The sequence below is a fragment of the Trichogramma pretiosum genome, unplaced genomic scaffold, assembly GCF_000599845.2.
Source record: "Trichogramma pretiosum strain Unisexual culture from Peru unplaced genomic scaffold, Tpre_2.0 scaffold71, whole genome shotgun sequence".
Taxonomy (NCBI): Eukaryota; Metazoa; Arthropoda; class Insecta; order Hymenoptera; family Trichogrammatidae; genus Trichogramma; species Trichogramma pretiosum.
Window position 1 is genome coordinate 537,136 of NW_019640814.1, and position 20,930 is coordinate 558,065.

The 20,930-nt window shown below is 31.2% G+C and overlaps 1 protein-coding gene across 4 annotated transcripts in view; it reads right to left on the reverse strand.

The window, feature by feature from the left end:
* LOC106653561 (eukaryotic translation initiation factor 4 gamma 3-like) overlaps positions 1-20,930 on the reverse strand; it is a 54,605-nt gene that overhangs the window by 16,443 nt on the left and 17,232 nt on the right. For all 4 annotated transcript variants that reach the window (XM_014373055.2, XM_014373053.2, XM_014373054.2 and 1 more), the window contains 9 exons: positions 19,636-19,833; positions 17,411-17,595; positions 14,368-14,548; positions 10,220-10,389; positions 9,780-9,900; positions 4,411-5,216; positions 3,364-3,672; positions 861-1,563; positions 425-522 (listed from right to left, as the gene is read on the reverse strand). In XM_014373055.2, the coding sequence (XP_014228541.1) occupies positions 425-522; positions 861-1,563; positions 3,364-3,672; positions 4,411-5,216; positions 9,780-9,900; positions 10,220-10,389; positions 14,368-14,548; positions 17,411-17,595; positions 19,636-19,833 (2,771 nt within the window). The remainder of the gene's footprint in view (positions 1-424; positions 523-860; positions 1,564-3,363; positions 3,673-4,410; positions 5,217-9,779; positions 9,901-10,219; positions 10,390-14,367; positions 14,549-17,410; positions 17,596-19,635; positions 19,834-20,930) is intronic.

Below are 20,930 nucleotides of genomic sequence, written 5' to 3' on the forward strand. Positions count from 1 at the left end.
TAAAGAGAAAATGTAGTTCAACGTTTTCCCACCTCAACCCACGTTCTTATGGGACTCGGTTACAACTACCGCTCAATATTCGTAAGTAGCAGACAGATTTTTGAGACAAAATTTTACTTTAAAAATAATTTAATTTTTTTTGTCCAAACGCCGAAAAAACAGATGTTGTCACACCTTCGATTGAGAAAATTAATAAAATCACAGAATATTTTTAGGTTTCATACAATTTTGAGACTCCTTCAATCTTGAATAACGATTAAATGAATAAAAAATTATTAAACAATGAAAAATATACAAAAATAAAGTGAAATACTACAAAGTATGAGCAATTCAAACTGATAGACAAACATTTTTTTATGGACACTAAGCGTGGGTCCCCCTCAATTTAATGTATGGATGTAACGAAATTAAAAATGTAGCATACCAGTTTATTTTTCAATTTTGCAGATTCAATTGAATAAATCTGTGGTCTCGTCCTTCCTACAGGTTGACTCCATCCATCTTCCACGCTAACACCTCCGCCTGTGAAAAATCATTGACAAAAATGCATTTAAATATTTATAAAGCAATATGATTATATAATGGTTCCACTTCAATATAAGCCTGTGTTATTGACTGGGAAAAGTCAATATAGTCTAAAAAAGGTTTCAGAGTACATGATTATCAGCCGAGCCGTCACCTAGATACAAATAATACTATCGTACTGAAGTGGTAAACATTTTTTTAGCGTCACCTTTACTAAACAAGTCAATTGTGTATTCGGCATTTCGAAAAGATGTACAATTTATCATTATTTTTTTTTTTTTTCATCGATTTTTTTAACAGTTAGTGAAAAAAGTAAAAGATAGTTTTGTACTTACGATTTCGTTTTCGTTCAGCTGGTCTCTCTTCTTTTCTAGGAGTATTTGAGGGCATACTATTCAATTGCATATCCATTCTTTCGGAATCGGCTTCTTTTTGGATTTGATCCATGGTTTTAGGATTACTATCATTTCTTCTTGGAACCCACTTATTATTTCGTAAATCAATAACATCTTGCAACATGAACCTTATTCTCGAACTGACTTTACCTTTACTATGAGCAATTTGTTGCATTTGCTTAAAATATTCAGATAGATCAGTATTTTTCATTTCAAGAGCTTTTCCTATAGTTGTCAGTAATTTACATAAACATTCAAGATTTTCTTCATCAGCTTGTTTCAACAAATGCCTTATGCATTGAATCATAATTTTACACGTCAACATGTTTTGTTTGAACAATTCACCTATGAAACGTATGTTACCCACAGATTTAATTCTCATACGACGTTCTTCTTCTTCAAGACTTAATTGCAGTTCTTTTTTCTTCTCTGGGTCTGTACAATCTTCAATCATTTTTAATTTTTCAGATCGTGCATTTTCTTCAACAGTATTTTTTTCGAACTCCGATTGGCAGCGAGTTAAAATTAATTTTCTAAAATTAGTTGAGCTGGAATCTTCTGAATTACTGCCACTAACATTGATATTGGATAGTTCCTTGCACATAAGTGCGTAAGCCACCGAGAAATTCGGTTCATCGATAGCCTGAAAAATATTTTTTGACATTATAACATATTAGCGTGGCATAGTTTCAAGTTTATTTATAAGAATTATGCAAAAAAGTCTTGAAAAAATTTTTTTTGTCAAGATGAATTTTTCCTGTCACAATTTGACATTTACTTTATGTAAAAGAGATTTTGCGTATTTTAGGACCACGTTTATGGACTTTAAAAATCTATCGACAGTGGGTCCCACGTTACATGAATTTAAATCACGACTTTTTGTAAGTAAAGATTTGAATTTTACGAATAAGTCAGACCATTTTATGATTTTCAATATTTCTACTAAGTGCACCAGTTTAACGTGTATATTAGCTCTTCCCGACTTAGATTGCTTCAGTATTATACCATAAAAGTCAGCCAGATGACTATTAAAAAATTATATCAAAATTTTTATAGGGGCTTTTGCATGTTGAAGTCGTCAACATTTGTTCCAATTTTCGTGGTGCAAAACTGATTTTTTTGTAATTTTTTAATGCTGAATTGATTTATAGAAGTTTCTAGACTAAAAAATAGAAAGTATTTCAAGATAGAAGCAGTTCTGAGATTACATTTACAAACTCGTGCATCTACTTAAAAAAGAGATAACATTTTTCAATAAATTTATCATTAAATTAGCTATATCGTAAATTAGGATAATTATCACTTTTCCGTCAGACGTGGGCCAAAAGAAAATTTTTTATTTTTTACTGTCAGTCTAATGTCTACTCATGTACTATTGATTTTTTTGCAATGTATTTTATGTCCACAGACTGCTCCCACTACGCTTTTTTTACATTTTTTTATTGATGAATTAAACGGTACTCGTGTTTGACAACTACACTTATAATATCTACAGGAAATTTTAATATAATATGTAATAAAAATTACTATGTTCAATAGTAAGTGATGTACTATTTCTGATTATAATACTTTACATGATATTTTCAAGAAACATTATTATCACAACACCGAATATTACCATGTGCTTGGCCCAAAAAAAATTGCCTCTATGAAAAATCTTATTTAGGTTGATAAATCGCCAATAGATGGCAAAATACGATTTTTTAACAAAACTTGCAAGTGACAAAATAATTTTGGTATTAACATGCACAAGAACTTTTACTGAACCCCTCTATTAATGTTTCGATAGACAGCTTAGGTTCAATAGAATTAAAGTTGGGCTAGCGCGCGTCAAAATTATGTCTGCTTCTCAACATAGTCGAATATACGAAATAAAATTTTTTTAACACGCTTTTTCAGCAGCTCAAGGTTAGAATTTTTCTGAAATTCATAAATATCGCAAATATTGAAATAATTCGTAGCTCAGTATAGAAAGATTTTAACAATAAATTTTCATTGAAAAATACACGAAACTCCAACTCTAATTGGGTTCTTCAAAACTTCTTCAGAATGTCAGCTTCTACCTGCTTGATTTTTGTATCGTATCTGGCTTTCAAATCTAACGAACAGGAAATGTTAAAGCGTGACGAAAAACGTACAAAAAACTTTAGCTGCGTTTGGCGATTTTAAGCTTTATGAGCCTTTTTTCAGGTATTTTTGCATCAAAGCAAGTTTTAGAAAAATGTAAATTTTACAAAAAGTATCAAAAAACGTGAAATTATGCTTTCAATTTTAAAAGATTCCTGGAAGAGTACACCCACTTGAGTGATTATTAACTTAAAGTTTGTTTGTACGTCAATTACAATGTAGCCTTTATGGAGTAATTTGTGTGATATAAGACATCTCATGGATCAAATATTATCTTTTATGAATAAAAGAATAAGATTATTTATCTTTAACTTACCTTCTCAAAAACTAAATTGATCACACCTTGAAGTCGTTCTTGAGTGTCGATGTGCAAATCTCTAACTTGATTAATTAATGTGTCAAATTTCTGAGGAGTAAGCTTATTCAATACACTTCTAACTCTTTTATAAAGAGCATCAGTTTTATTTTGCTCATCAGAATTGGATGTTGATACCAATCTTGTTGGCTTCCAAGCATTCTCAGTCTCTCGTAATTTCACATCTTCTCTGAGAGAAAGTGAAACATGAATCAAACTTGGTTTAGCTGCTTTGGGTTTACCAAGATGATTTTTTTTATTAAGTGGAAGCTAAAAAATTAAAAAATATTATAAGAGGTTACTTTTTACTTTAATAATTATCAATTTCATAAGAAAGCAAACAACTTATAAATTAAAACTTATTCTGGATACAAAAAGTAATCGTAAATAGCATTTATAAAATTTTAAAATTGCCCAAATTTTACATTTCAGATTCATTTCAGTCTGAATATCTAATGAAACATTATTAATGTATTTGCAGAAAATAGCATTTGAAACAATTGATTGGATTTAGAAAGTTATATTAAAACTTCTTGAATAGTTTGTTTTAGGTTTTCACACTTTACAGAGTTGAAAAATTGATTTTTGTCCATGAATTTCTTATTTTCTTGAAACTAATGAAAAGAAAAAATTGTTCAAAGACCATATATATTCTCATAGTTGCCCGACTATTTTCAATTGTAAAACCATGGTTGTCTTGTTTTTACTGGATTTTTAGAACTTCCAAACAAGTATTCAGGAAATTTTCAAGAAAACAATAAGTAATATGAATTGACAAAAAAAAAATTATTTTTGTTCAGATCATAAAAATTATTAGTATTTTTTCCTCAAAACAAAAATTTATGATCTAAAAGAATATTTCACAAATAGGAATGAAAATAATATGGTGGTGTTTTAGGAAATTTTGCAACTTTCAAGTCTTTTCATTGAAATTGAGAATGTCAATCTTTATCTCAAAGCAAGTGTGTAGAAATGCTCTTTAACATTAAAAAGTTTATATTATCTTACCATTTTAGAGCTAAGAGAAGATTTTACAAATCCTGGAAATAGTGATTCATGGCGTCCTATATTACTTTCTTTATAACGTTGATCAGACATAATTCTATTTTTGGAATTCTCTTTTAAAACAACATCTAAATCTGGTAAGTTTGTTGGCTTGACATGACAACAAGGATCTTGTTGGAGCTTCATCAAAAATTCTCTTCCATATACCTTTTTACCCTGAGTGTTAATCGGGCTCCATTGATCTTCATGGTATGAGTATTTCAAAGTTGGAATACCTTGACCCTCAGACTTTTTAGCATCAGCATTTTCATCACTAGGTACTTCTGTATTGTCAGTATCATTTTTTTCACTTACATCTATGTTTTCATCATTTTTTTGTGAAATACGCATAGAGGATAGTTTTTCTTCCAAAAATTGTTCGCTCTTCTGGTGAACATGATCTACTACGTCTTCTATTAACAATGATGAAGGTACATCATCTTTTTTATTTTCTTTTTCTTCATTATCATGACTCATGGTATTAGTATGGCTTTCTTCAATAGCAACGTTATCAATTATCGTACTTTTATCTGAAGACTCTGGATCATTAAGTTTGCAACTGTTTTGATCTTCGAGCTGCTCTTCTTTCAAAACATTATTTTTATCAATGACATTATCTGGATTGGTTTCTTCTTTTGGCTGAATGTTTATGTTTGAATTATTTGTATTTGATGGTATGTCCATATCTGATTTTTCTTTTTCCATACTTCTACGATTTACCTCACGATTTTTAGTTTTATTTCTATTTTTCTGCTTTTGCATGATTATACCTGAAAACAATTTACATTTAAATTAATTGATCAAAATCAAATTGTAAGAAATATTCCTTATTCGAAGTATGAATTAGATATGTTTTAAGATAAATTGTGAATGATCATGTGCCAAGGTTATTGATACAATTTTTCCCTCAAATATAAATAAACTCATAATTAATAATGTATAAAATAAATACAGAAAATTAGCAATCTAAATTTACTATCTTCATGAACATTTTAATGTTCAATAAAATTATTTTGGCATAGATTTATTTAAAATATGTTCACCTACTTTCAATTGATTGACTAAGAAGATTTATGTAAGTTTTATAAAAATTATACAATAAATGAAATATGAAAGTTGTTATACAAAAAAGTTCATAACAATTTAAGGCAGTGAGATCATAAAACTACATTAAAATGAGAAAATTTTTTTTTCAAATTTGATTTTAGACAATTATGATAAATTTGATTTTTGAAATTCAGACAACTATATACGTTAGATGAAGTAAGTTGGTAAGATAGACGTTAAGATGAAGTATATGTAAATCATGTTAAGTTAATCAAGTAAGCTGCTATCAATTAGTTCTATTTCTGAAAAAACACAAATGAATCAACCTGGACTATGTGGAACACTAAACTTTTCCTCCAATATATAAAGTAATATATATAATAATGTTGTCTCATTTACTTTTTTATATTTTACGAATGAAGTGTATTTAGAGAATTAAAAACAATAATTGGTAATCATAAGAATTAACAAATATTATTAGTGTAATGGAGTAATTCAACATAAAAAAATGAACATTTATAATTAACCAGTTCATTTGAAGCATATTAACTAAGAAATTTATTTTAACATTCCCTGAATTGCTTCCCTTATAAAAATTTCCTATAGGATCTCGCGAAATTCCTACAGGAGTCCTATAGGATTCCAATAGGAATTTCGCGGGATCCTATTGGAAATTTTTATAAGGGTTTTTACTTAATAAATAAAGTATAAAATTAAAACTCTGAAGCTTAGTATAATAATCTATTTCTCAATAAAAAAACAGTAATATTGGAAGATTGATAATAGTTTTGTGAACCACTACTTATATTAATTTATTCTTATTGATGTTCATTAAAAAAATATTATCAATATAATGTGCATTTTGCAGTGCACTAACTTTGTCCAAAATAAAATAATTTTAAAATATAATATCCACATTTATGTGAATGCTTTAGTAGTGTTCATGGTGAAAAGTCTAACCTGCAATAGAGCTATATACAACTTGAGACATATTTCTTAAAAAATATATTAAATCTCATCTAAAGTCAATTAAAACTGCAGTTATAGAAAAAAAAAGTAACAATGTAGAGAGGAATAATTATAATAGAATTGTAATTATAATGGTTATCATATTTGACAGTGCCATTGGAATGATCTCTTAAGTATCATTTTATAGTAATAGGATATGGTTATAACAGTTTCAAAAGGCAATTTTTTCAAACATTCATCTTTTTAGAATACTTTGTTTTAAAGAAAAATACTGAAATGTCACTATTCTTATTGAGAATAAATTATATTAATTATCATTTAACTAAAAATAAGACAATAATTCTTACCATATGTGTCAGTTTTTTTCAATTCTTACACATGTCTTTCTTGAATTTTAATTTAAAAACATCAACAAAATTTATCAAAAATATTCACTTTTATCAATATGCTTCTACTTATATAACAATTTCATAATCATTATAAATACTTCAATATTTCAGTAATACATCAATAAAAAAGTTATGTAACGTAAACCTTAATAAAACTTGTTCAACAATTCAAAAAAATTGAAATCAAGTATAATATTGATATATAAAACTTAATTTTTTCATAACAAAACGATATCAAATAAACTCAATGAAAAAAATAACTGCAAAAAGATTATCAAAAAATAATATTTAACTTGAAAATATTTGCATTCCCAAAAGAAAGAAGTCGCAGATTTTGTATAAAAATGAATAACAAGCTATTTAAAAATGCTTTTCGTATTAGAACATTGTCTAAAATCGGCGAGCACGTGCATGCAATGTCCGAATTATTATTTTAAAGTACCAGATACATTATTTAGCCGAGCGATAGAATGCGAACAAGACCTAAGAGGTATATGATACGAAGAAAGTTTGAAAAATGTACTTCCAACTGCAGCGCGCTACATGTGAGAATATAAAACGAGAACTAAGTCTCATAGGAACATTTTAAAGGTGCTTACACAACTTTCAGAATGAAAAGGAATGATGCAACGCTAGAACTCCTAGCGGCAAACTTTGAAACTATTCAAAATATTTTAATATATATACACCAAAATTTGCGATCGATTAGTCGCTTCCTTCACTGTGCAATGCACGTCGTGAAACTGTAGTCACGCGCTGTTGTTTAAAATTGCGAAGGAAGCGACTAATCAATCGCAAATTTTCGAGCTCTGAGTATCTAAGTCTGCTAGTGTACACTAGACCTACTTTAATTCTGTCTGCTGGAACGCCGGAATTCCTATGCTTATACACGTTCCACTACTCTGCGGACCAGGCAGAATTAGATTGGGTCTAGTGTAACTCAAAGGTGGAATTAGAAAGATACAATACGTAGTAAGTGAGCGTTAACCTTTAGAGAGCCGGTCAATGATTTAAGATACCTTTTATACTAGTTTTTATGGATGATATGACAACGGAAATTCCGGTATTCCATTGGATAAAATTACCACTCACCTTATGCACAAGTGATTTAATTTTTATAAGTTATAAAGCGTAAAAATAAATAATATTTAATTCAATTTATCACATCATATGAAGGTTAAAATACTATCAATTTTCCATTAATATAATTTTCGGAAGAAACAATTTAACAAAAAACAATAAACGGAGAAAAATAATTTAAAACATCAATAGAAAAAATTAAAAATAAGAGAAAATTGTAATTATAATAAAATGTGCAAATGCATAGAATTATTATAAATTTTCAATGGCCGGTAAATTAATCGAGGTATTTCGAAAAATGTTTTTACAGTTATCATGGAAAATTAAGTGTTAAACTTTAAATGAAAACTAAAAACGTGAGGATTTTTTGAATATTTTAAAAGTTACGACCTGATTACTACTCTTCTCTGCCTTTTTTTCTAATTTTAAATCCTCTCTTTTTCATTTCATTTCACTACATTGTTATATATATGAGCAATTCTAATACTTTTCGCCCAAATTTAAAAATCGGATTCATGGATTTTCTTCTAATTTAAGTATTTTTGAGAACGTATAAAAAAATTCTCAACCAAATTTTTGGGTCTCATAATGCCTAAGGGCCTTTTGTTGTCCCAATTGAAACTTTGAAAAAATGGCCTGTCCGTCGCCTTTTTTTTCGTTGAAATTTCAACATTTCAACTTAAAAAAAAATTCAAATCCTTAGCTATTCAAGTGCATTGCTAAGAGCCATTCTCATGGAAGGTAACATTTCTAAAATCAGACGTACAGAGATGAGCTAATCTAGCTTAGCTGTTTTCGTGAAAATCGCGATTTTCAACATTATAAAAGTTTCCATATACTTTCCTTTAAACTCGAAACGTCCCCAAAATTTTTTGAGAGATAGGTTTTTAAATTTTCAAAAGAATTTTGTGGATCATTTTTTTGGCAACGAGCTAAATCGATGTTTTTTTATTCATCAAAAAATAGAGTTTTTACATTCAAAATGGCTTTAATACTCAACCTTCATCATTATCATTCGAAGGAGCGAGAGGTAAATATACTCATTTGATGTTATTTTTAAATAAGAGGTCTTCATCTTCAATTTGATTCGTCAACCTTATTTGATGCTCGGGCAACCAATATTATTGGGATTTACAGATATAAGAAAAGTCAATGCGAGCAAATTTAATAAACAGGGCGGGTAATAAATAAAGAGGCCCCGAAAATATCACGGAGTAAGGATAAAAAAAATCAAAAATCTCATATCTGACGTATTTATTGACGGAGAAACTAATGGCGACCTTGAATTTAATTTGACTTTGAGGACAACTTCAAAGCTACAGCGTCCCAGAAATTGGTTTTGTACACGGTGACCCCAATTTTTTTACACATATTCAAAGAGTTTATTTTAGAAAAAAAGTCGTTGGAGAATCCAAAAGAAAGACTAATCTAAGACTTATCATTTGTCAGTAGGGGTGTGCGAGTATTTGAAAAAAAGTCGACTCTATCGAGTATGCACATTTCACGGGGAAATTCATAGTTCTGTTAATGCATCATTCATTTAGCTGAAACTCAAAAACATGGCGAGTACTTGCACACCCCTATTTGTTAAACTAGTTATAATAAAAATATTTATCTTGTTACAAAAATAATGCGTTTTTTTTACAAAAAGTAAAAGAAAAGTTGACCTAAAATTATCTTTACTTTGGTTAAAATACCAATTTGAGCAAACAATGATGGTAATATTTATATAATTGAATTTCACTCAAATTCCTTCGATAAGAGTAAAAACTAATTAAATAATAGATATTTTATTCCTACAAAGTCAAATTAGAAAACAATAATATTACATTAAAATACTTGTCTTACCTTCAACGCCACACATTTCATTTTCTGCTTCATTTGGAATCATATCATCACAGGTTACTGGGTTTTGACTCTTTTTGTCGATTGACTCAATTGGATCAATGTTATCATTGATTGCAGATTCCTAAGAAATAAATGTTAAAAATTAGAGAAGTGACCCGCTATAAGCCATTTTTGACGAAGATTAAATTTATTGCAGAAGTTCTAAATGCTGTGATACATAGATATTTGGAGTGTATGTTATTTATCGCAATTGATTACGAAAAGTATTCGGAGGTATATTTTGTTCACAAAAATATGAAACGGAACGTTCAACCGCGATGCGCCTGATTATTTTCTAATTTCAGGAGGGATTCAAGTAGCTTTCGTGCATAAAAATATCAAGTTACAAACAATATCAAAATGGTCTCTTTACCAAATTAGATAGTAATATATGTACTTACTTCATGAATAGTACAAGAATCGGATGTACTTGTTGATGGTACAACTTCTGTCTCTTGATCAGTGGTATTTGAGCTTTCAGGATTTTCAGTTATTTTAATAGTAGATCCCTCATCATCAACTGAAATGGGATTTGCAATGAGTGAAGCATCTTCTTTTTCCACATTTATAGCTGGAAAAGAAACAAATAAATAAACGGTACAAAAAATGTTTAATTCCATTAGTAAAACTTCTGAAATAAATAAAATATCTACTATAATGAACGAAATATATCCTAAAATGTAGAAAAAAGTTACTTTATTTCTCAACAAATAACAGTTGTTTTTTCTGTCATAAAAACGTTGACTTTGTAAATAATTTGAAAAATTGTAACCACCATCTATCTTAACTCACTATCTCACACTGATTACGCTAGTAAAGATGCTCAAAATTTTATGACTAGATTTTGAGTGTCAATTTATATTACTGTAGTGTTTAAGTCCACCTTGGTTTAGTTCCACTTTATATTCTTATGTTTTATATACCCGAAAATAAATGCATCATTTACGTGTACTTTCAATTAAATTTCCATCATCTCTAAGATTTCTCTTTCCTGAATATCTCAGGCTAGTCTAAGCGCATTATTTATCAATCACATTTCACGATGCAAGTAATATGTTAATTAATATTTTTTAGAGATATGACACATGAGCATAATATGAGTAAAGAATCAAAAAAAATTAGAGAAAACCCACGTTTCTTGACTCATATCATGCTTAATAATGAAGTGTGTTTGTCCGCCGATGATCAAAATTTATCAGAAGTTGTATTTTGATGTATTGATGAACATATTGGCCTAATCGATGGATACGAACATGTGAATTTTTTTTAATGCTTTTTTCTCCTTTTAATGGAGTAACAGCTTGTGAACATGATTTTGGATAAAAAATTTGAATTCCTCATCAAATTTTACATATAAAATCATGTTTCAACAATTTTTTTCATATTTCGACGCTGTTAAGGAAGACTAGCACGTTTACATTTAAAAATGTATAGAAACGTGCTACTCTTCCTTAACAGCGTCGATTTAACCTTAAGGGTCCTCTATACACACTCGGTCGGTAACTATATTCGCGTATTTTGTACCCATTTTTTTTCATTTAGTATACAACCTATGGTCTTGAAATTTTGTGGGAGTGATCTTGAAACTAATACAAATGTGCCTATGAAGCTATTTTTTCAGATAATTGAAAAAAAAAATTCTTACAATATTTATATGAAAAAATTGCTTCATAGGCATATTTGTATTGGTTTCCTGATCACCCCCACAAAACTTCAAGACTAATGGTTGAATAGAAAATGAAAAAAATGAGTACAAAATACACGAATTAGTTACCGACTACAGTGTGTATAGAGAAGCCTTAAGAAGCAGAATAAAATTTGAAAAATGAAATTCCAACTTTGAACCCCTGCACATCTATGATGGATGGACCTATAAAGCTAAAATTTTCGGGATTTTTATTTTTCAATGAACTCTTCAAAAGTACATACTTAATATTTATTTTATTTTTTGAGGGGACAGTTGGCCCATATATTAGCAATTAAGATCATTGCAATTTGTAATCTCGGAAACGAACAATTCTAAATACGTGTTTAAAAAGGAGCAAGGTTGTGAGCAATGAAAAACCAGCGCCAGCAGCCAGCTGAACAACATCTATCAACTCTCTTCACGATCTTCTACCGTAATAGCTCGTAAGCTTTTATTTAAGGTGTTGCCGAAGCCCCGATTTGGGATCCGGACTACTCATCCTGCAACAGCTCATCCACGACAACTCATCCGCAACAATTCATCCTGGGCGACTAATCATTCTCACTAAAAATTTTATTCAATTTTTCTCTCGTTTCCTTTGCTTTCGGAGTTTGATTGAGTGACTATACGTGATATAGTGTGATCTCAGCTCATTCCCGAGTAGATTATTTACCTGATTTATATTATTTTCAAGTGTATATGTGTGTGTGAGATTTTTTTTCGGGATGATTTTTCGTCAGGATGAAATGCCATAGGATGAATTGTCTTCGAGATGAGTTGTCCCGGAAGAATTGTCGTGATGAGTTGTAAATAACTTTTTTACTAAACTGATTTTCGAAAAACGCCTCTGTGGAACACTCCGTATTGATGCTGTGAACAACTTTACCAAATTTCATCTTATTTCATTTAACAGTTTTTCCTGAAAACGGGATAGAAATTTTCAATTTGGGGTTTCAGGCTCAAAAATTTTGATCCCGTTTTCTGGACAAACTATTTAATGAAATGGGATGAAATTTGGCACAATTATTTACAGCATCAATACGGAGGTCACCACTGAGCCGGGTTTAAAAATTCGGGTTAAAAAAAAAGTTATGCGATTACAAATTTTTCAATGTTCGGTCGGTAAAAATTGGGGCTTCGGCACCACCTTAAAAAAACACCTTATATTTGATCTTCAATACAACCACAGAACTATAGTTAAACAAAAATAAATTTTTCACAAGTAGCTCAAAATTTTTATTGTCGATTTAAAAAGAGCAACAAATTTTAGGTTTGAATGTACCTTATATACAGGGTGCGGCAAAAGTATGGATACACCTGGAAATTTCGGGGAATTAGCGGAGGACATAAATCAAAAACCTCATATCCGACGTATTTTTTGACGAGGAATGCAATGGTGACCTTGAATTTGACCTTAAACATAACCTGCAAGCTCCAGCGACTCAAAAATCAATTTTTATAATGGAAACCCCCATTATTTATTGCAGATTTGATAAGAGCACAAAATTTTACGTTTATACATGTATTTTGTTTTTTTTTTCAAGGTCATTTTAAGGGCGTTACAGACTCAAATAAAACCCTAATTTAACCTAAAATCAAGTTTAAGTAAGGTCTTTTTTTCTAATTGTACCACCTCCAAGATGACTTGAAAAAAATAATAAAATACATATTTTTACGGAAAATTTTCCGCTCTTATTAATGGTGACCTTGAATTTGACCTTTAACATAACCTATACCCTACGGTGAACCAAAAATCGATTATTCACACAGTGACCCCCATTTTTTACAACAGATTGAAAAGAAAAATTTCACGTTCGAATATGTATTTTTTTTTTTAAGGTAATTTTGGAGTCAGTACAGTTAGAAAAAAAGCCCTCACTCGAACTTAATTTTAGGTTAAATTAGGGTTTTAGGTGCGTCTGTAACGCCCTTAAAATGACCTTAATAAAAAACAAAATACATGTTTCAACGTAACATTTTCCGCTCTTTTCAAATCTGTAATAAAAAATGGGGGTTTCCATTTGAAAAATAGATTTTTGGTAGCTAGAGCTTGAAGGTTATGTTTAAGGTCAAATTCAAGGTCACCATTGCATTCCTCGTCAAAAAATACGTCGGATATGAGGTTTTTGATTTATGTCCTCCGCTAATTCCCCGAAATTTCCAGGTGTATCCATACTTTTGCTGCACCCTCTATATTTTTGGTCATTTCGAAAGTGAATGGTATGTGTAATTTATTCGGATTTTTATATCAAAATATCCGAGCATAACCTTCAAATAACCTTGAATGGAAGTTAATAGTGGTCATCTGACTTCAGATTTTAATTCAGCATCCTCAAATACTGTACATGAGTTCTTTTTAGAGTTTTCACTATTTCCATGATGTGACTTTCAAATGACCTTTTTAAGACCGGGTATAAACCAAATGACCTTTGATTCAGATTCAGCGACCCTCAAAACTAAATGTAATTTTTCGAATTTATATATTGAATTCTCTAAGTTTGACCTTCAAATGACCTTTAAGGTGACTTCAGAAGTAACTAAAAAGTCATATGACTTTGGATTTGGATTCAAAAACTCATGTACGAATCTTTTCAGATTTTTACACCTCTTTTCCTTAATTTAACCTTCAAAGAACCTTGAAAATAAGTTAAACTAGACAAACCTTCATCGGATTCGGACTCAGCGACCCCAAAAATATAAAGTTTAACTAAGTCTGATCTTTGAGCATGAACATTTTCTTATGTGCGCAAAGTACTATTATAATATAAGGGCTTAAAAATAGTGGTTAAGTTGCGACTTCAAGACAGTTAGACATCCTCAAATCGTTTTAAAAATATTTTCATAGTATTTTATAATAATTACCTTCTTGAGGCAAATTTGATTGATCTTTTCCATCAAACCCAGGAGTATTTTCAGAACTACTTGAAATTTCATCAACGTTGTCAGATTTTGAATCTTTCTTTGGTACATCTGACGCTGAGTCAGATGCCAGTTTAGCCACCTGAGCAGCAAATTCAGCTACAACAAATTCAGCTCCACAACTCTGAAAGAAATAGAAATTCAATTAATAGTTATAATAGATAAGAACATACATTTCTATTCAAACAATAATGTTCTCACTGTATTTTTAAACCTATTGTATTTTCTTTTAAACCCAACAAAAAAAAATTAGAAAGTAAAATGTTCGGTATTAATCAGTCAATTGAGTAAGCGATGATATGTGTTAGAATGAGAAAATTAATGAAGTGAATATTTGAACTGTCAGTGAGTGTGTAATAACTTTGTCATAACATACAAACTTTTTAATTTGAATGATAGAAGATATGAATAACTGTTTGTTTGTTTGAGAAAAAATGATTTCAGAAGGGCATTTCGAAGATAAAATTTGTTGTATATGCGCAAACACAATTTCTTATTCAGGCGTTTGCGAGTTTGCTGAACACAAATAAAATTACACAATTTTTTTAAGGGGTTTGAGTAAATGCGAATATCCCAACGGAAGTTGCGTGCAAGAAATCTGAGATGTTTGGTGCCATATTAAATTTTTTGTTAATAAAAAGAGTTTGATAATGTGCACATTACATTAAATATTGCCACGAAGAACTTATTTTTAGTGAGTTGCATATTTTTAGCTAATAGGGTCAAGAAGATGCTTTTTCAGAATATATATTTTTTAATCTTTTTTCCATGTTATGTTATTGTTTCCACGTTGAGTAATGGAAATTCAACAAAAAAATTTTTTTGAAATAATTTTTTCGAAATTATTTTTTAAAAATTTTTTTTTGTATTTTGCCGGCTAGGTGCTACCGCACCTCTTGATAGTAAACGAAAAATGTCCCATGACTGTAAGTCATTTCACTAGCATTCAATGGAAATGCGCCCGGAAAACTGGTATGGAATATGTAATAATACGTACAGTGAATATCGTTAACTTGGATGATAAAAACAAAATATTGTCAAAGTCACAGAACGTTAAATGACGCGAATCAGACGAACTCGAGCGTGTGAATATGCGAGAGTGATACGAGACGTTAGAGAAAGTTGCTAGGTTAGCTAGGACATGGTGGAGTACAATAGAGATTGAAATTGAGACTTCGGACGAAATGCGGAAGTGTGTGTGGAGACGGGAGTGTCGTGAAAAAGCCGTATACAGCAGAAGACATGGTGCCTGAGTGTGTGCCAAGAGTGATAAGTGAGAGTCACGACTTGAAGAGGACGTAGCCACGATTTGCTTGCCAGAAAGCAGATACGTCGGACAGCGACACTCACAGATAGTCCAAGGCGTCCATGAGGCAACGAAAAGTTAAGGTGTGGAGGCGAAGCCCCCGATTTTGACCCACCGAGCATTAAAAATGTAAATTTAAATAACTTTTTTACTTAAGTGATTTTCGAAAAATAGCTCTGTGGAACGCTGTGAGCAATTGTAACAAATTTCATCCCATTTCATACAACAGTTTTTCCGGAAAACGGGATCGAAATTTTTAATTTAGGTATTCAGGTTTAAAATTTTCGATCCCGTTTTCCGGAAAAATTGTTAAATGAAATGGGATGAAATTTGGTACAGTTGTTCACAGCAGCAATACGGAGGGTTTTACAGAGTACAGAGCCGATTTCCGAAAATCGGTCTAAAAAAGAGTGATATTCTGCAAATACCTTTTCTGTTATTGTAAAATCAACCAAAGCAATTCCAGTCGAAGCTAGCAACATACACAATTTGACATTTGAAAAGGGCAATTCGCATTATAAAAATAAAATAGTTGAAAGTGTAAAATTTGCAAGAGGCTTTACCGATTTTTCCAAATTTCTTGAAAATTCTAAAAGGCGCGTTATTTAGCAACCCACAGCTACGGTTTCGAATCCAGAATATTGTTGAATTCACTAAAAAAAGGATGTATGCTAAATTTTTCCGATAGGCTACCAGGAGCCTCCGTGAAGAAATAATAGGGCTGTAGGGCGAGCACGGACTAAGGTCCAGACTTTCGCACGTCTTAATGTATAAACTTAGCGTACTCAGAATTTAAGAACTTGCGCTAAATGCATCGCACGCCATCTACCCAACACAAATGATCAATTCATTACAATGACATAAACAGGACGGGTTACCGAAATTATCTCCGCGACAAAATCTCCGGTGACAAAATATCACAACAAAACCTAAAATAACCCAGTAAAGTAATAAAATAATATTTATAGATACCTAAAACACATAAAAAATTAAAAAAATGCGGTGGAGATTTTGTTGCGCGGAGATTTTATCGCCGGAGATTTTGTCTGGATCCCGAACAGGACATATGTTATTTAAGAGAGGATATGGTGTATGGTGTTAATTTTTTTTTAAATACACTAAAATATTGATTTCTCTTTGAAAAACAATTTTCTCCGTCAGCTGTAGCACCCGGGTGGTGTATACTTATTCGGAACATCATTGATCAGAAACGCAACCTAAAGTGGATTCATAGATCACTTTGTAAAAACATTCAAGCATACTTATTTTTTTATTCCAGATTAATTTTTGTAGTATTGGTCTTAAGATTGCTTATCAAGTGACCTACGAGTCTTATCATCTCGCCCAAAATTGTTCGTGGCCATTAATATTCCGAAGGAGTGCAACCCGGGTGCGGTTGCGCAAAAGATTCACTCCGAAAATTATGAAAATTGAGGTGTGTTTTTGAAAAACGAAAAGTGTATGAAAAAATGCTAAAAAATCAGTATTAGAGTGAGAAATCAATCCTTTAGAGTTTAAAAAAGTACAATGAAAAAGGAAAGATAATGCTAAAGTGATTTTTAGGCTTATCCATACATGATGAACTCTACTGACATTTATTGAATTATGTACTCATGTACAGAAGTTACCCAATTAAAAACTATAATAATTGATAATGGGTATATAAATAAGTTATCTTACAGTTTTTTTCGAAGCATCCTTTTCACTGGTTTCAGTATCACGTGACGAAGTGTCATCCTCATAAATTTCAGCGCTGATATTTTGACCCGTATTAGGATTGACTATGTCAATGATAGCATTGCTTCTAGTCTTTTTTGTCCTACCAGATACGTTACTCATTCCACTGCTGTATGAAGGATATCCATCTACAAAATTAAATAATGTTCTTATTAATATAAATACGACTGCGCGTCAATTAACAAATGTATAAAATAATAGTTTTCATTTTTCAAATTGCTTTAGGGAATTCTCCAAAGTAATAGCGATAGCGATAATACTTTAAGGCGACACCAACGCATCAGCTATATAGCACAAATAATAATTTATAGCACTGCGTGGCATAAGTTCACATTTATGGCACGCTTTTCTGTGGCATAAGTCGTACATTCTGGCATCACACTCACATACGCTCGTGCGCTAACCTCACTTCGCGTTACCAGAAAGTGCGACTCCAAGGCTCGGAAAAGGGGCATAAATGTGAACTAGCACAGTACTATAAAATGTTGTACGATACTCGTGCCATGGGGACACTTTTCAGCCCAGCTATTAGGACCCGCGCTGCGCTCGGGCCCTAAACTATGCCGTGCCAAAAAGTGTTACTTATGGCACTTGTATCGTAAATTACTATTTTCAGAATAGTACTTGTGAGTACATTTTTATAGATTACCTCACCGCTTAAAGAATACAAATGTTTCTCCCTGTTTTTTTTCAATATAATTATTATAAAGCAGCATGGACTTTTTGAAGTATCTCAAGAGTAATTCGTTAAATATAACTTTAAATCGTTTTGTATATTTATAAGGTACTTTTTCAATAGTTTGACCATTTAGTTCAATTATAAATTATATTGAGAATTATAATGATTGGTTGAAATAATACTTTTTTACATTTTCGTTCGCACGTATGTCAGCGATCTTGACGCGCTTTTGGTATGTTTCAGTACATGATAAAAAAGTGTCAAAACTAAAATTTTGGACCCCCTCCCCCCTCCTACCCCCAACCCCCCATATAAACGTCCATTTTCGATCTATATTTTTTCTGAAGCCCTGAAGCAATTAATAAATCTGAAAAAATTTATAAAAATGATTTTCAACAATCCAAACAACCTAGAAGTCCATATACAGCGATAGGATATAATAACCTTTTCAAAAATTTTTTCACTTATTTATTTCATTCAGAAAGTAACCTTAAATTTTTTCAAATTTTTTCAGAGATGTGAACGCACCTTTTGAAGCCAAAAATCCCGTTTTTTGACGAAAATACTTTTTTTAGGACGATGCGGAGCCTCAAAAAATCTGAAAAATGTTTTTCTTTTTTCCTTTTCATTAAGATACATAACCTCAAACTTTTTCAGATTTTGCTTCCTCATAGAGGAAGCTTTGTGATGGGCTCCATTTCGGCTTTTTTATAGAGTAATCGTAGGGTATATTTAATGATATTTCTATATACTAGATCGAATTTCTGACACATGTTTTTTAATTGAAGGCGATAGCTTCTAGGGCCGAGAACTGCTATTTTTAACAAAAACAACGTTCCGAGAACCCGATGGTTACGGTAAAAAAATTTGAAAATATTTTTTTTTAATTTCTTGTCAAATTTTAATAAATTTTCACCGTTTCAAGTTTTCGATTGATGCCTTCTAGCTCAATCTAGAGCATCAAAATAGTTGTATCATTTTCTAATGTCTTCAGAAACTTCTTCAGAATTTCGCATTAATCTTTGTGATGCTTTAGATTGAGTAGATGGCTTCAATCGAAAATTTGAAACAGTCAAAATCTGAAAAAATTTGAGGTTATTTTTTTTAATGAAATAAAAGAGTGAAAAAATTTTCGAAAAGTTTATTGCATCCTATCACTGTATCTAGACTTTTGAAATTTTCAATAATTTTTTTTTGAAGGCCTGAAGCACTCGAAAAATCTGGAAAAATTCAAGGTTGTTTGGATTGTTGTAGAGTATTTTTATAAATTTTTTAAAGATTTTTAAATAGCTTCAGAGCTTCAGAATAAATATAGATCGAAAATGGACGTTTATATTAGGGGGTAGGAGGGGGGAGAGGGTCCAAAATTTTGGTTTTGGCACTTTTTTATCATGTACCATAACATACCACAAGCGCGTCAAGATCAGTGACATACGTGCAGACGAAAATTTTAAAAAGTATTATTTTGAACCTAATATATTTTATTTACCTGACTGGGGTAGTGATACATTCAATGGATGAAATGATTGCTGTGAAACGGATGGTGGTAAAGAGTTCCCTGTAGACAGAAGTGGAGCTCCTTGATTTCCAGAAACACCTCCGCTTAACTGTTGCGAACTAGTATTAACTGTATTAGTGTTTGTTCTGCCAAAATTAAGTTGGGCAGGAGGTGTTTGATGATAAAATACTGCAATTAAAATTTTATTTTATATTAAGTTATTTTAACTTTAACTGATGACAATGCTATAAAATACTTAATATTTAAAAGAAAGCTACTTGTGAATAAGGCTCGCTCTATTTTGGTTCAAGTTCAGTAAGGTCAATTAATCAGCTAAGCTTTTGAAAGAGTTTTCTACGAGACAACTTATTTCTTATATTTTGCACCGCAGCGTTCGCATCATACTCGCTACGCTCGTGCGCTAACCTCACTTTACGGTACCAGAAAGTGCGACTAATGCATAGGAAAAAGGTGAATAAAGTCCAGCGACCCAAAAATCGAATTATCTAATGGAAAACACCATTTTTTATTGCTGATTTGATAAGAGCACAAAATTTTACGTTGATACATGTATTTTGTTTTTTTCAAGGTCATTTTAAGGGCGTTATAGACGCAAATAAAACCCCAATTTAACCTAAAATTAAGTTCAAGTAAGGGCTTATTTTACTGCCTCCAGAATGACCTAAAAAATAATAAAATACATATTTTTACGTAAAATTTTCCGCTCTTTTCAATGGGGACCTTCAATTTGACTTCGAACATAACCTATACGCTATGGTGGGCTAAAAATCGATTATTCGCACGGTGACCCCCATTTTTTATAACAGATTTGAAAAGAGCGAAAAATTTAACCTTCGACAATGTATTTTGTTTTTTTTTAAAGGTCATTTAGGAGGAGGTACAATAATAAAAAAGCCCTTACTCGTACTTCATTTTAGGTTTAATTGGGATTTTATTTGCGTCTGTAACACCCTTAAAATTATCTTGAAAAAAAAACAAAATACATGTTTCAACGTAAAATTTTGCGCTCTTATTAAATCTGCGATAAAAATGGGGGTTTCCATTTGAAAAATCGATTTTTGGGTCACTGGAGCTTGAAGGTTATGTTCAAGGTCAAATTCAAGGTCACCATTGGATTCCTCGTCAAAAAATACGGATATGAGGTTTTCGATTTTTTTTCTACGCTTATTCCGCGAAATTTCCAGGTGTATCCATACTTTTGCCGCACCCTGCGTTGGTTTCAGTGGGCTCTACGCTCACAGTCTATGCCGAGTAAGCGCCGCCAG